The sequence below is a fragment of the Petromyzon marinus genome, chromosome 74, assembly GCF_048934315.1.
Source record: "Petromyzon marinus isolate PM22_M1 ecotype Great Lakes invasive population chromosome 74, UKy_Petmar_22M1.pri1.0, whole genome shotgun sequence".
NCBI lineage: Eukaryota > Metazoa > Chordata > Hyperoartia > Petromyzontiformes > Petromyzontidae > Petromyzon > Petromyzon marinus.
In genome coordinates, this window is record NC_133740.1 from 9,917,518 (window position 1) to 9,931,352 (window position 13,835).

Genomic DNA, 13,835 nt, shown 5'->3' on the forward strand with positions numbered 1-13,835 from the left:
GATGTAGGCGACAGTGGCTAGGAAGAGGGCGAGCGCCACCACCACCACCCTCGCCACCACCACCCTCGTCACCACCACCACCACCACCACCCTCGTCACCACCACCACCACCCTCGTCACCACCACCACCATCACCACCCTCGCCACCACCACCCTCGCCACCACCACCCTCGTCACCACCACCACCACCACCACCCCTCGTCACCACCACCACCACCCTCGCCACCACCACCCTCGTCACCACCATCACCACCATCACCACCACCACCACCACCCTCGCCACCACCCTCGCCACCACCACCACCGTCGTCGCCGCCGCAGCTTCAGAAGAAGTGGAAGATTCGCTTCTTGAGGATGTAGGCGACAGTGGCGAGGAAGAGGGCGAGCGCCAGCACCACCACCCTCGCCACCACCACCCTCGTCACCACCACCACCACCACCACCCTCGTCACCACCACCACCACCCTCGTCACCACCACCACCATCACCACCCTCGCCACCACCACCCTCGCCACCACCACCCTCGTCACCACCACCACCACCACCACCCTCGTCACCACCACCACCACCCTCGCCACCACCCTCGCCACCACCACCACCGTCGCCGCCGCCGCAGCTTCAGAGGAAGTGGAAGATTCGCTTCTTGAGGATGTAGGCGACAGTGGCTAGGAAGAGGGCGAGTGCCAGCAGCACCAGCAGGCGGTCCGTCACCTCGCGCCGGCGGTACTTGGTGATTAGCCGGTGGCTCAGGTGCAGCGTGCCGCTCATCGCCTTCAGCTCCTCGCCCGTGCCCTGCAGCACCTGCGGGCGCGGGGGAGACGCAGGGGGAGAGACACGGGGAGAGACACGGGAGACACGGGGAGACACGGGGAGACACGGGGAGACACAGGGACACATGGGGAGACACGGGGAGACACGGGGAGATGGGGAGACAGTGAGACACGGGGAGACACGGGGAGACACGGTGAGACACGGTGAGAGACGGGGAGACACGGGGAGACACGGGGAGACACGGGGAGACACAGGGACACATGGGGAGACACGGGGAGACACGGGGAGATGGGGAGACAGTGAGACACGGGGAGACACAGTGAGACATGGGGAGCCACGGGGAGATGCACGTTGAACTTCTTTCACACCCTACATAACCACCTGTGCGAATCGGAGGTGTTGTTGTGGTGGTGGTTGCTGTGGAAGCGGTGGTGGTGATTGTGGTGGTAGCTGTGGTGGTGGTGGCTGTTGTGGTGGTCGTGGTTGTTGCTGTGGTTGTGGCGGTGTTTGCTGTGGTGGTTGTGATGTTTGTTGTGGTAGTGGTGGTGTTTGTTGTGGTTGTGGTGGTGGTGGTTTTGGTTCTTGTGGCCGTTGTGGTGATGGTTTTAGTTGTTGTGGTGGTGTTTGTTATGGTTATGGTGGTGGTGTTTGTTGTGGTTGTTGTGGTGTTGGTGTTTGTTGTGGTGGTGGTGTTTGTTGTGGCGGTGATGTTGTTGTGGTGTTGGTACTTGTGGTGGTGTTTGTTGTGCTTGTTGTGGTGGTGGTTGTTGTGGTGGTGGTTGTTGTGCTGGTGTTTGTTGTGGTGGTGGTGTTTGTTGTGCTTGTTGTGGTGTTGGTGATTGTTGTGGTTGTTGTGGTGGTGGTGATTGTTGTGGTTGTTGTGGTGGTGTGTTTGTTGTTGTGGTGGTGTTTGTTGTGCTTGTTGTGGTGGTGGTGTTTGTTGTTGTTGTGCTTGTTGTGGTGGTGGTGTTTGTTGTGGTGGTGGTGTTTGTTGTGGTGGTGGTGTTTGTTGTGCTTGTTGCGGTGGTGGTGTTTGTTGTGGTGGTGGTTGTTGTGCTTGTTGTTGTGCTGGTGTTTGTTGTGGTGGTTGTTGTGCTAGTGTTTTTTTGTGGTGGTGTTTGTGCTTGTTGTGGTGGTGGTGTTTGTTGTTGTGGTGGTCGTTGTTGTGGTGGTGTTTGTTGTTGTGGCTGTTGTGGTGGTGGTGTTTGTTGTGGTTGTTGGTGGTGGTGGTTGTTGTGGTGGTGGGTATTTGTTGTGGTTGTTGTGGTGGTGGTGTTTGTTGTGGTGGTGGTGTTTGTTGTGGTTGTTGTGGTGGTGGTGTTTGTTGTGGCTGTTGTGGTGGTGGTGTTGTGGTGGTTTTGTTTGTTGTGGTTGTTGTGGTGGTGTTTGTTGTTGTGGCTGTTGTGGTTGTTGTGGTGGTGGTGTTTGTTGTGGTGGTGGTGTTTGTGTGGTTGTTGTGGTGGTGTTTGTTGTTGTGGTTGTTGTGGTGGTGGTGAACCTGCGAGGAGGTGGCAAGAGTGGTCACGGTCTCCTCTCCTCTGGCGAGCTGCTGAGTCATCATGCGGCTCACGTTCATCAGAGACTCCGTGATGTCACTCGTGTTCCTAGCCAGGCTCTACAACGTCAACAACAACAACCAGAACAACAACAATATCACCATCACCACAACAACGACATCATAGTCAACAACATCAACAAGATCCATCACCACCACCACAGCAACAACAACATCACCACAATATCACCACCATCAACATCACCGTCAACAACATCATCAACAACAACAAGATCCATCACCACCACAGCAACAACAATATCAACGTCATCAACATCAACAACATCACCACCACAACAATATCAACAACATCACCACCACAGCAACAACATCAACATCACCACAACATCATCATCAACAACATCACCACAACATCACCACCATCACCACCACAGCAACAACAACATCACCACAACAACATCATCAACAACATCACAACATCACCACAACAATATCAACAACATCACCACTACAGCAACAACATCAACATCACCACAACATCATCAACAACATCACAACATCACCACCACAACAATATCAACAACATCACCACCACCACAGCAACATCAACATCACCACAACAACAACGACATCATCGTCAACAACATCATCAACAACAACAAGATCCATCACCACAGCAACAACAATATCACCACCATCACCAACATCAACAACATCACCACAACATCATCATCAACAACCACAACAACCACTACCACCACCAACCACCACCCACCACCACAACAACCACCACCCACCACCACCCACCACCACCACCACAACAACCACCACCCACCACCACCCACCACCACCCACCACCACCAACCACCACCCACCACCCACCCACCACTACCCACCAACCACCCACCACCACCAACCTCCTTAGCCGCCCTCCTGCCGCGCCTCCATCCTTACTGACGCTCCGACACCGCCGTCGCTTCTTCCCCCGTCCCTCGCTCCACCTCTTCCACCTCCTCCTCCCACCACCACCTCCTCCTCCTCCCTGTGCATCAGCAGAGCGTCCCTGGCCCTGGCCCCCAGGGCCGTGGAGGCCGCGAGCGAGGCTCTGCGCAGGGCCGTCTGCCCGGCCAGCAGCTGGCGCCGGTGGGCCCCGGCGTCTGCCAGCAACGCGCGGCGCGCGGACTCGCGGTCCTGCTCCAGGGCACAGCGCTCCAGGCGCTCGATCAGGGAGCTGGGGGGGAGGAGGAGGGGGGGGGAGATGAGAGATGGGGGGGAGAGGGGGGAGATGAGAGGGGAGGTGGGGGGGAGAGGGGGAGAGATGAGAGGGGGGGGGAGAGGGGGGGAGATGAGAGGGGGAGGAGGTGGGGGGGGGAGATGAGAGGGGGAGGTGGGGGGGGAAGGAAGGGGGGGGAGAGAGGAGAGGTGGGGGGGGAGAGGGGGGGGAGAGGGGGAGAGATGAGAAGTGGAGGAGGTGGGGGGGGAGGAGGTGGGGGGGAGAGGTAGAGGAGGGGGGGAGGTGAAGGGGGGGAGGTGAAGGGGGAGATGGAGGGGTGGAGGTGGAGACGTAAACGGGAGTGACCCTGTGGAAAAAAAGAGCTTCACAGCTTATCAGATTCCTCCCCTACACCACCCTCCCCACCACCCCCTCACCACCCCCCCACCACCCCCCCACCACCACAATCCCCCCCCCACCACCCCCCCCCACCACCACCCCCACCCCCCCCCACCACCACCCCCCCCCCACCACCACCACAACCCCACCACCACCCCCCCACGTCTCACCGCATCCGCTGGAGCCGCTCCTTGGCCCGTCGTTGAGCGCCGTGAGAGAGGCGAGAGGCCCCGCGCACTGAGCCACCTCCTGCACCAGGGCCTTCACCTCAAGGTCGGACTTCACCACCTCCTGCACCAGGGCCTTCACTCAAGGTCGGACTTCGCGACGGCCTCCCGGGATCGACCGGCCACGCTCACCATGGTGGTGGTTGTTGTGGTTGTTGATGCAACAACAACAACCACAACAAAGACAAAGGTCCCCGTGTAGCCTCTTAACAGGCCGCTGGGGCAAGTGCTGTTAGCGACCACCACGCCCGGCCGCCTTTGTCTCTCCCTCCCCCCCGTGGCAACGTTTGCTGCACACCAGACCGCACACAGGGTTACTGATTTGAGGCCCAGTCGACCTAGAGGAGGAGCTAATCGCTGCGACCACCGGCAATTACAGTCCTCGCACTGTACACGCGTCGGCGCGACGTCACACACTCGCAAAGAAAACCCGCGAATGACGTCATCCACTCGCAACGGCGGTTTCTACGACGTCATCCGCTCGCTGCGGCTATCTGCGGTGACGTAACACACTCGCAACGGTTCATCTACAACGACGTCATACACTCGCAACGGCGGTTTCTACGGCTGTCATCCACTCGCTGCGGCTATCTGCGGTGACGTAACACACTCGCAGCGGCTCATCTACAATGACGTCATCCACTCGCAACGGCGGTTTCTACGGCGTCATCCACTCGCTGCGGCTATCTGCGGTGACGTAACACACTCGCAACGGCTCATCTACAATGACGTCTATATCACTCGCAATGGCGACACGCAAACACGTCATCGACTTCGCAACGGTGAGCTTACAACGACGTTATCCACTCGCAAGCGCTTATCTACAAATAAACGTCATACCCTCGCAACGTTAACCGGAAATGACATCATCCACTCGCAACGTCGCCGTACAAATAAAGTTCCGGGAGGGGGGTTTGAGGGGAGGAGTTTGAGAGAGGTGGGGTTTAAGGGGAGGAGTTTGAGGGGGGTGGGGTTTGAAGGGGAGGGGTTTGAGGGGGGTGGGGTTTGAGAGAGGTGGGGTTTAAGGGGAGGAGTTTGAGGGCGGTGGGGTTTTAAGGGGAGGAGTTTGAGGGGGGTTGGGGTTTGAAGGGGTGGGTTTAAGGGGAGGAGTTTGAGGGCGGTGGGGTTTTAAGGGGAGGAGTTTGAGGGGGGTGGGGTTTGAAGGGGAGGGGTTTGAGGGTGGTGGGGTTTGAAGGGGAGGGGTTTGAGGGGGGTTGGGGTTTGAAGGGGTGGGTTTGAAGGGGAGGGGTTTGAGGGGGGTGGGTTTTTAAGGGGAGGGGTTTAAGGGGAGGAGTTTGAGTGGGGGTGGGGTTTGAGGGGGGGTGGGGTTTGAGGGGGGGGGTAGGTTTTTAAGGGGAGGGGTTTAAGGGGGAGGGGTTTGAGAGGGGTGGGGTTTGAAGGGGGTGGGTTGTAAAGGGGAGGGGTTTAAGGAGGAGGGGTTTGAGGGCGGTGGGGTTTTAAGGGGAGGAGTTTCAGGGGGGTGGGGTTTGAGGGGGAGGCGATTTGAAGGGGAGACGTATAAGGGGGAGGGGTTTGAGGGGGTACGGGGGGGAGGGTAATTGGCGGGGGGGGGGTTCGTGACGCAACTTCCGTTTCCGCCCCCTCCCCTCCTCGTCTCCATAGTAACGGAGCCAACGCTCTGGCCTGTGCAGCGTCTGGCGTCTAGGTTAGCTCCGTGTTCAATTAAAAACAACAAACAAACCAGCAACAACAACAACGACAACAACAAGCGGCGATCAACAGGTTGAGCGTGAGCTCATCGGCAAGATGGAGCGGCTGATCGTGGAGCGGCTGAACGCGGATCCGTTCCGACGGAACTTGAATCTTATCTCGCTCGACGCCCTCCCGCCACTGGGCCTCCTTCAGCTGCTCAGCGACGTCCTCGCTCACCTAGACCCGCGCGTGAGGCCACCACTACACACTACTAACTAGTACTAACTAGTACTACTAACTAGTACTAGTTAGTTCTCCCGCCACTGGGCCTCCTTCAGCTGCTCAGCGACGTCCTCGCTCACCTAGACCCGCGCGTGAGGCCGCCACTACACACTACTAACTAGTACTAACTAGTACTACTAACTAGTACTACTAACTAGTACTACTAACTAGTACTAGTTAGTTATCCCGCCACTGGGCCTCCTTCAGCTGCTCAGCGAAGTCCTCGCTCACCTAGACCCGCGCGTGAGGCCACCACTACACACTACTAACTAGTACTACTAACTAGTGCTAACTAGTACTAGTTAGTACTAACTAGTACTGCCGACACTGGGTCTCCTTCAGCTGCTCAGCGAAGTCCTCGCTCACCTAGACCCGCGCGTTAGGCCACCACTACACACTACTAACTAGTACTAGTTAGTACTAGTTAGTTAGTACTAACTAGTACTGCCGACACTGGGCCTCCTTCAGCTGCTCAGCGAAGTCCTCGCTCACCTAGACCCGCGAGTGAGGCCACCACTACTAACCACTAACTACTACTAACTAGTACTAGTTAGTACTAACTAGTACTGCCGACACTGGGTCTCCTTCAGCTGCTCAGCGAAGTCCTCGCTCACCTAGACCCGCGCGTGAGGCCACCACTACACACTACTAACTACTACTAACTAGTACTAGTTAGTAGCAACTACTAACTAGTACTCACTACTACTAACTAGTACTAACTAGTACTCACTACTAACTACTACTACCTAGTACTAGTTAGTACTACTCACTACTAACTAGTACTAACTACTACTAACTAGTACTGCTAACTAGTACTAACTAGTACTAACTAGTACTCACTACTAACTACTACTAACTAGTACTAACTAGTACTCACTACTAACTTGTATTAACTAGTACTACTACTACTAACTAGTACTAACTAGTACTCACTACTAGCTAGTACTACTCACTACTAACTAGTACCCACTAGTATTACTTACTACTAACTAGTACTATTAATCACTACTAACTACTACTCACTCACTACTAACTGGTACTAACTAGTACTACTAACTATTATTACTACACACTACTAACTAGTACTAACTAGTACTCACTACTAACTAGTACTCACTACTAACTAGCACGAACACGAACTAGTACTCACTACTACCAAACTAGTACTAGTTAGTACTACTCACTACTAACTAGTACTAACTACTACTAACTAGTACTGCTAACTAGTACTAACTAGTACTCACCACTAACTACCACTAACTAGTACTCACTACTAACCAGTACTAACGAGTACTACTACTAACTAGCGCTACTACTCACTACTAACTAGAACTAGTACTACTACACACTACTAACTAGTACTAACTAGTGCTCACTACTAGCTAGTACTACTCACTACTAACTAGTGCCCACTAGTACTACTAACTACTAACTAGTACTATTAATCACTACTAACTACTACTCACTCACTACTAACTGGTACTAACTAGTGCTACTAACTATTACTACTACACACTACTAACTAGTACTAACTAGTACTCACTACTAACTAGTACTAACTACTCACTACTAACTAGCACGAACTAGTACTCACTAGTACTCACTAGTGCTCACTACTAACTAGTACTCACTAGTACTACTCACGAGTACTTCTACTCACTAGTTCTCACTACTCACTAGTACTCACTACTAACTTGTACTACTCACTAGTACTACTACTCACAAGTACTCACTAGTACTACTACTCACTGGTACTACTCACAAGTACTCACTAGTACTACTACTCACTACCACTCACTGGTACTACTCACTAGTACTCACTAGTACTACTGCTCACTACTACTCACTGGTACTACTCACGAGTACTCACTGGTACTATTCACTAGTACTACTAACTACTACTCACTACTAACTAGTACTCACTACTACCCGTGTGTTCCCGTGTCTCCCTGTGTGTCCCTGTGCGTGTCTCCTTTCTCCGTGTGTCTCCGTGTGTCTCTCCGTGTGTCTCCGTGTGTCCCAGTGTCTCTCTGTGTGTCTCCGTGTGTCTCTCCGTGTGTCCCCGTGTCTCTCCGTGCGTCTCCGTGTCTCTCCGTGTGTCCCGGTGTCTCTCCGTGTGTCTCCGTGTGTCCCGATGTCTCCGTGTGTCTCCGTGTCTCTCCGTGTGTCTCCGTGTGTCCCCGTGTGTCTCGGTGTCTCCCCGTGTGTCTCCGTGTGTCTCCGTGTGTCCCCGTGTGTCCCGGTGTCTCTCCGTGTCTCCGTGTGTCTCCGTGTCTCTCCGTGTCTCCGTGTCTCTCCGTGTCTCCGTGTGTCTCCGTGTCTCTCCGTGTGTCTCCGTGCGTCTCCGTGTCTTCCCGTGTGTCTCCGTGTCTCTCCGTGTGTCCCCGTGTGTCCCCGTGTGTCTCCGTGTGTCTCCGTGTCTCCCCCGTGTGTCTCCGTGTGTCTCCGTGTCTCAGCACACTGTGGACGTGCGTGAGGAGTCTCCGGATCAGACGGCCTTGCGTCTCCTGGGAGCCCTGAAGCTCCTCAAGTACAAGCCCCCCGAGGAAGAGGGAGACCGGTGAGACGCGCAGACACAAGGAGACACACGGAGACACACGGAGAGACACGAGGAGACACGAAGAGACACGGAGACACACGGGGAGACACAGAGACACACGGAGAGACACGGAGAGACATGGAGAGACACGGAGACACGGGGACACACGGGGACACACGGAGACACACGGAGAGACACGGAGAGACACGGAAACACACGGAGACACGGAGACACACGGAGACACACGGAGACACACGGAGAGACACGGAGAGACACGGAAACACACGGAGACACGGAGAGACACGGAGAGACACACGGAGACACACGGAGACACACGGAGAGACACACGGAGACACACGGGGACACACGGAGAGGCACGGAGACACGGGGACACACAGAGACACACGGAGACACACAGAGACACACAGAGACACACGGAGACACTGGGACACACGGAGACGCGCAGACACAAGGAGACACACGGAGACACACGGGGACACACGGGGACACACGGAGAGACACATGGAGACACACGGAGAGACACGGGGACACACAAAGACACACGGAGACACTGGGACACACGGAGACGTGCAGACACACTGGGACACAGAGACACACGGAGAGACACTGGGACACACAGAGACACACGGAGACACACGGAGAGACACGGAGACACACAGAGACGCACGGGGACACACAGAGACACACGGAGACATACGGGGAGACAGGGAGACACAGGGATACACGGGGTGATAGAGAGACAAGGGGACATACAGGGACACACGAGAGGACCGAGAGGCACGGGGGGACGTGTGTGTGTGACACGTGTGTGTGACACGTGTGTGTGACACGTGTGTGTGTGACACGTGTGTGTGTGTGTGTGACACGTTGTGTGTGTGTGTGTGTGACACGTGTGTGTGTGTGTGAGACACGTGTGTGTGTGTGAGACACGTGTGTGTGTGATGTGTGTGTATGACATGTGTGTGACATGTGTGTGATGTGTGTGTGTGTGTGACACGTGTGTGTGTGTGTGTGTGACACGTGTGTGTGATGTGTGTGTGACATGTGTGTGTGTGTGTGACACGTGTGTGTGTGTGACACGTGTGTGTGTGTGACACGTGTGTGTGATGTGTGTGTGTGTGACATGTGTGTGTGTGTGTGACACGTGTGTGTGACACGTGTGTGTGTGATGTGTGTGTGTGACATGTGTGTGACTTGTGTGTGATGTGTGTGTGTGTGACACGTGTGTGTGTGACACGTGTGTGTGTGATGTGTGTGTATGACACGTGTGTGTGTGTGACATGTATGTGATGTGTGTGTGTGACACGTGTGTGTGTGTGTGACACGTGTGTGTGACACGTGTGTGTGTGTGACACGTGTGTGTGTGATATGTGTGTATGACATGTGTGTGACATGTGTGTGATGTGTGTGTGTGTGTGACACGTGTGTGTGTGACACGTGTGTGTGTGTGATGTGTGTTTATGACATGTGTGTTTGTGTGACATGTGTGTGATGTGTGTGTGTGACACGTGTGTGTGATGTGTGTGTATGACATGTGTGTGATGTGTGTGTGTGACACGTGTGTGTGTGACACGTGTGTGTGTGTGACATGTGTGTGTGTGTGATGTGTGTGATGTGTGTGTATGACACGTGTGTGTGTGTGACGTGTGTGTGTGACACGTGTGTGTGTGAAGTGTGTGTGACACGTGTGTGTGTGAAGTGTGTGTGTGACACGTGTGTGTGTGTGATGTGTGTGTGTGACACGTGTGTGTGTGTGCTGTGTGTGTGTGTGTGAGACACGTGTGTGTGTGCTGTGTGTGTGTGTGTGTGACACGTGTGTGATGTGTGTGTATGACATGTGTGTGTATGTGACACGTGTGTGTGATGTGTGTGTATGTGACACGTGTGTGTGTGTGATACGTGTGTGTGTGACACGTGTGTGTGTGACACGTGTGTGTGACACGTGTGTGTGTGACACGTGTGTGTGTGTGAGACACGTGTGTGTGTGTGTGATACGTGTGTGTGTGACACGTGTGTGTGTGACACGTGTGTGCGTGTGATGTGTGTGTGTGACACTTGTGTGTGTGACACGTGTGTGTGTGACGTGTGTGTGTGTGACACGTGTGTGTGTGATGTGTGTTTGTGACATGTGTGTGAAGTGTGTGTGTGTGTGACACGTGTGTGTGTGACACGTGTGTGTGTGTGACACGTGTGTGTGTGTGACGTGCGTGTGTGTGAAGTGTGTGTATGTGACGTGTGTGTGTGACACGTGTGTGTGTGTGATGTATGTGATGTGTGTGAAGTGTGTGTGTGTGTGACACGTGTGTATGTGTGATGTGTGTGTGTGTGTGACACGTGTGTGATGTGTGTGTGTGTGACACGTGTGTGTGTGACACGTGTGTGTGTGACACGTGTGTGTGACACGTGTGTGTGTGACACGTGTGTGTGTGTGACACGTGTGTGATGTGTGTGTGTGACACGTGTGTGTGTGAAGTGTGTGTGTGACACGTGTGTGTGTGTGACACGTGTGTGTGTGTGTGTGTGACACGTGTGTGTGTGTGACACGTGTGTGTGTGACATGTGTGTGTGTGACGTGCGTGTGTGTGTGTGTGAGATGTGTGTGATGTGTGTGAAGTGTGTGTGTGTGACACGTGTGTATGTGTGATGTGTGTGTGTGTGAGACACGTGTGTGATGTGTGTGTGTGTGTGACACGTGTGTGTGTGTGACACGTGTGTGTGTGACACGTGTGTGTGACACGTGTGTGTGTGACGTGTGTGTGTGACACGTGTGTGTGTGACACGTGTGTGTGTGTGACACGTGTGTGATGTGTGTGTGACACGTGTGTGTGTGAAGTGTGTGTGTGTGTGTGACACGTGTATGTGTGTGTGTGTGATGTGTGCGTGACGTGTGTGTGTGACACGTGTGTGTGTGATGTGTGTTTGTGACGTGTGTGATGTGTGTGTGACACGTGTGTGTGTGACACGTGTGTGTGTGACACGTGTGTGTGTGTGACACGTGTGTGTGTGTGACACGTGTGCGTGTGTGACACGTGTGTGTGCGTGTGTGACACGTGTGTGTGTGTGTGATGTGTGTGTGTGACACGTGTGTGTGTGTGTGACACGTGTGTGTGTGTGTGACACGTGTGTGTGAAGTGTGTGTGTGACACGTGTGTGTGTGAAGTGTGTGTGTGACACGTGTGTGTGTGCTGTGTGTGTGTGTGACACGTGTGTGTGTGTGCTGTGTGTGTGTGTGTGACACGTGTGTGATGTGTGTGTATGACATGTGTGTGTGTGTGTGACACGTGTGTGTGATGTGTGTGTGTGTGTGACACGTGTGTGTGTGTGACACGTGTGTGTGTGTGACACGTGTGTGTGTATGACACGTGTGTGTGTGTGACACGTGTGTGTGTGTGTGTGTGTGACACGTGTGTGTGATGTGTGTGTATGACACGTGTGTGACATGTGTGTGTATGACATGTGTGTGACATGTGTGTGATGTGTGTGTGTGTGACACGTGTGTGTGTGTGACACGTGTGTGTGTGATGTGTGTGTATGACACGTGTGTGTGTGTGTGTGACACGTGTGTGTGTGTGTGTGACACGTGTGTGTGTGTGCGCGCGTGTGTGTGACACGTGTGTGTGTGTGACACGTGTGTGACATGTGTGTGATGTGTGTGTGTGTGACACGTGTGTGTGTGTGACACGTGTGTGTGTGTGATGTGTGTGTATGACATGTGTGTTTGTGTGACATGTGTGTGATGTGTGTGTGTGACACGTGTGTGTGTGATTTGTGTGTATGACATGTGTGTGTGTGACATGTGTGTGTGTGACACGTGTGTGTGTGACACGTGTGTGTGTGTGACACGTGTGTGTGTGTGACACGTGTGTGTGTGTGTGAAGTGTGTGTGTGTGACACGTGTGTGTGTGTGACACGTGTGTGTGACACGTGTGTGTGTGTGATGTGTGTTTGTGACATGTGTGTGACACGTGTGTGTGTGTGACACGTGTGTGTGTGACACGTGTGTGTGTGACACGTGTGTGTGTGACACGTGTGTGTGTGTGTGACACTGTGTGTGTGACACGTGTGTGTGTGTGTGTGACACGTGTGTGTGTGTGACACTGTGTGTGTGACACGTGTGTGTGTGTGACACGTGTGTGTGTGTGTGACACTGTGTGTGTGACACGTGTGTGTGTGTGTGCCACGTGTAGGAGTGGTTTCAGGCAGGGCCTGGTGGCGGGCGACAAAGCGGTTGTCCACTCGCTGCTGGCGTGGCTGCTGCCGCGTCTGGACGAGCTGAAGAAGCGTGCCTACCTGGGCCGCTTCCTGCAGCGGGTCGACGTTCCGGCCGAGCACCTCCAGGACCCCGCGCTCGCGGACGCCCACGCCCAGGTGGGGGGCGGTGTCGGGGGGGGGGGGTCAGTGGGGGGCGAGGTGGGCGGGGGGGGGGCGGGGTCCCTGCATCTTTCACGCCGAGGTCTCTGTAGGAGCTTGTGATTTCGATCCCGACCCGTGCCGATGCCTGCCGTGTATTTGTGAGTTTGCCTCTCTCTCTCTCCCGATCTCTCTCTCTCTGTCTCTCGCTCTGTCTGTCCGTGGTGGTCGCGTGTATTTGTGAGTTTGCCTCTCTCTCTCTCTCGCTCTCTCTCTCTGTCTGTCTCTCTCTCTGTCTGTCCGTGGTGGTCGCGTGGATTTGTGAGTTTGCCTCTCTCTCTCTCTCGCTCTCTCTCTCTGTCTGTCTCTCTCTCTGTCTGTCCGTGGTGGTCGCGTGGATTTGAGACGAGCCGCGTTGTGCCGAAGAGGCTTAGCGTGCAATGGTGCCCGTCACACTGCCATGCGTGACGCTACACACACACACTGCACTGTACGCCACGCCGCCATACACTACACTAGACAGAAATGCAACATGCTCGCGGGGGCACACGGGGGCACACGGGGAGACACGGGGACACACGGGGGCACACGGGGAGACAGAGAGAGACACACGGGGAGACAGGGAGAGACACAGGGATGCACGGGGAGACAGAGAGAGACACACGGGGAGACAGGGAGAGACACAGGGATGCACGGGGAGACAGAGAGAGACACTGCACGGGGAGACAGAGAGAGACACACGGGGACACACGGGGACACACGGGGAGACACGGGGACACACGGGGAGACAGAGAGAGACACACGGGGAGACAGAGAGAGACACGGGGACACACGGGGAGACAGAGAGAGACACACGGGAGACAG

At 54.6% G+C, this 13,835-nt stretch overlaps 2 protein-coding genes across 2 annotated transcripts in view; one reads left to right on the forward strand and one right to left on the reverse strand.

Moving 5' to 3' along the window:
• Positions 1 to 235: 235 nt before the first annotated feature.
• Positions 236 to 4,895, reverse strand: BNIP1 (BCL2 interacting protein 1). Its single transcript, XM_076056188.1, is given in 6 exon segments — positions 236 to 801; positions 2,270 to 2,386; positions 3,212 to 3,518; positions 4,070 to 4,100; positions 4,103 to 4,202; positions 4,833 to 4,895. Coding segments are annotated over 6 exon segments (801 nt in total). The 3' UTR covers positions 236 to 618.
• Positions 4,572 to 13,835, forward strand: part of LOC116957405 (intraflagellar transport protein 81 homolog) — a 75,028-nt gene continuing 65,764 nt past the window's right edge. Inside the window, 4 exon segments of the mRNA XM_076056244.1 lie at positions 4,572 to 4,908; positions 5,750 to 6,028; positions 8,518 to 8,621; positions 12,809 to 12,989. Coding sequence (XP_075912359.1) covers positions 5,894 to 6,028; positions 8,518 to 8,621; positions 12,809 to 12,989 — 420 coding nt within the window. The 5' untranslated portion in view covers positions 4,572 to 4,908; positions 5,750 to 5,893.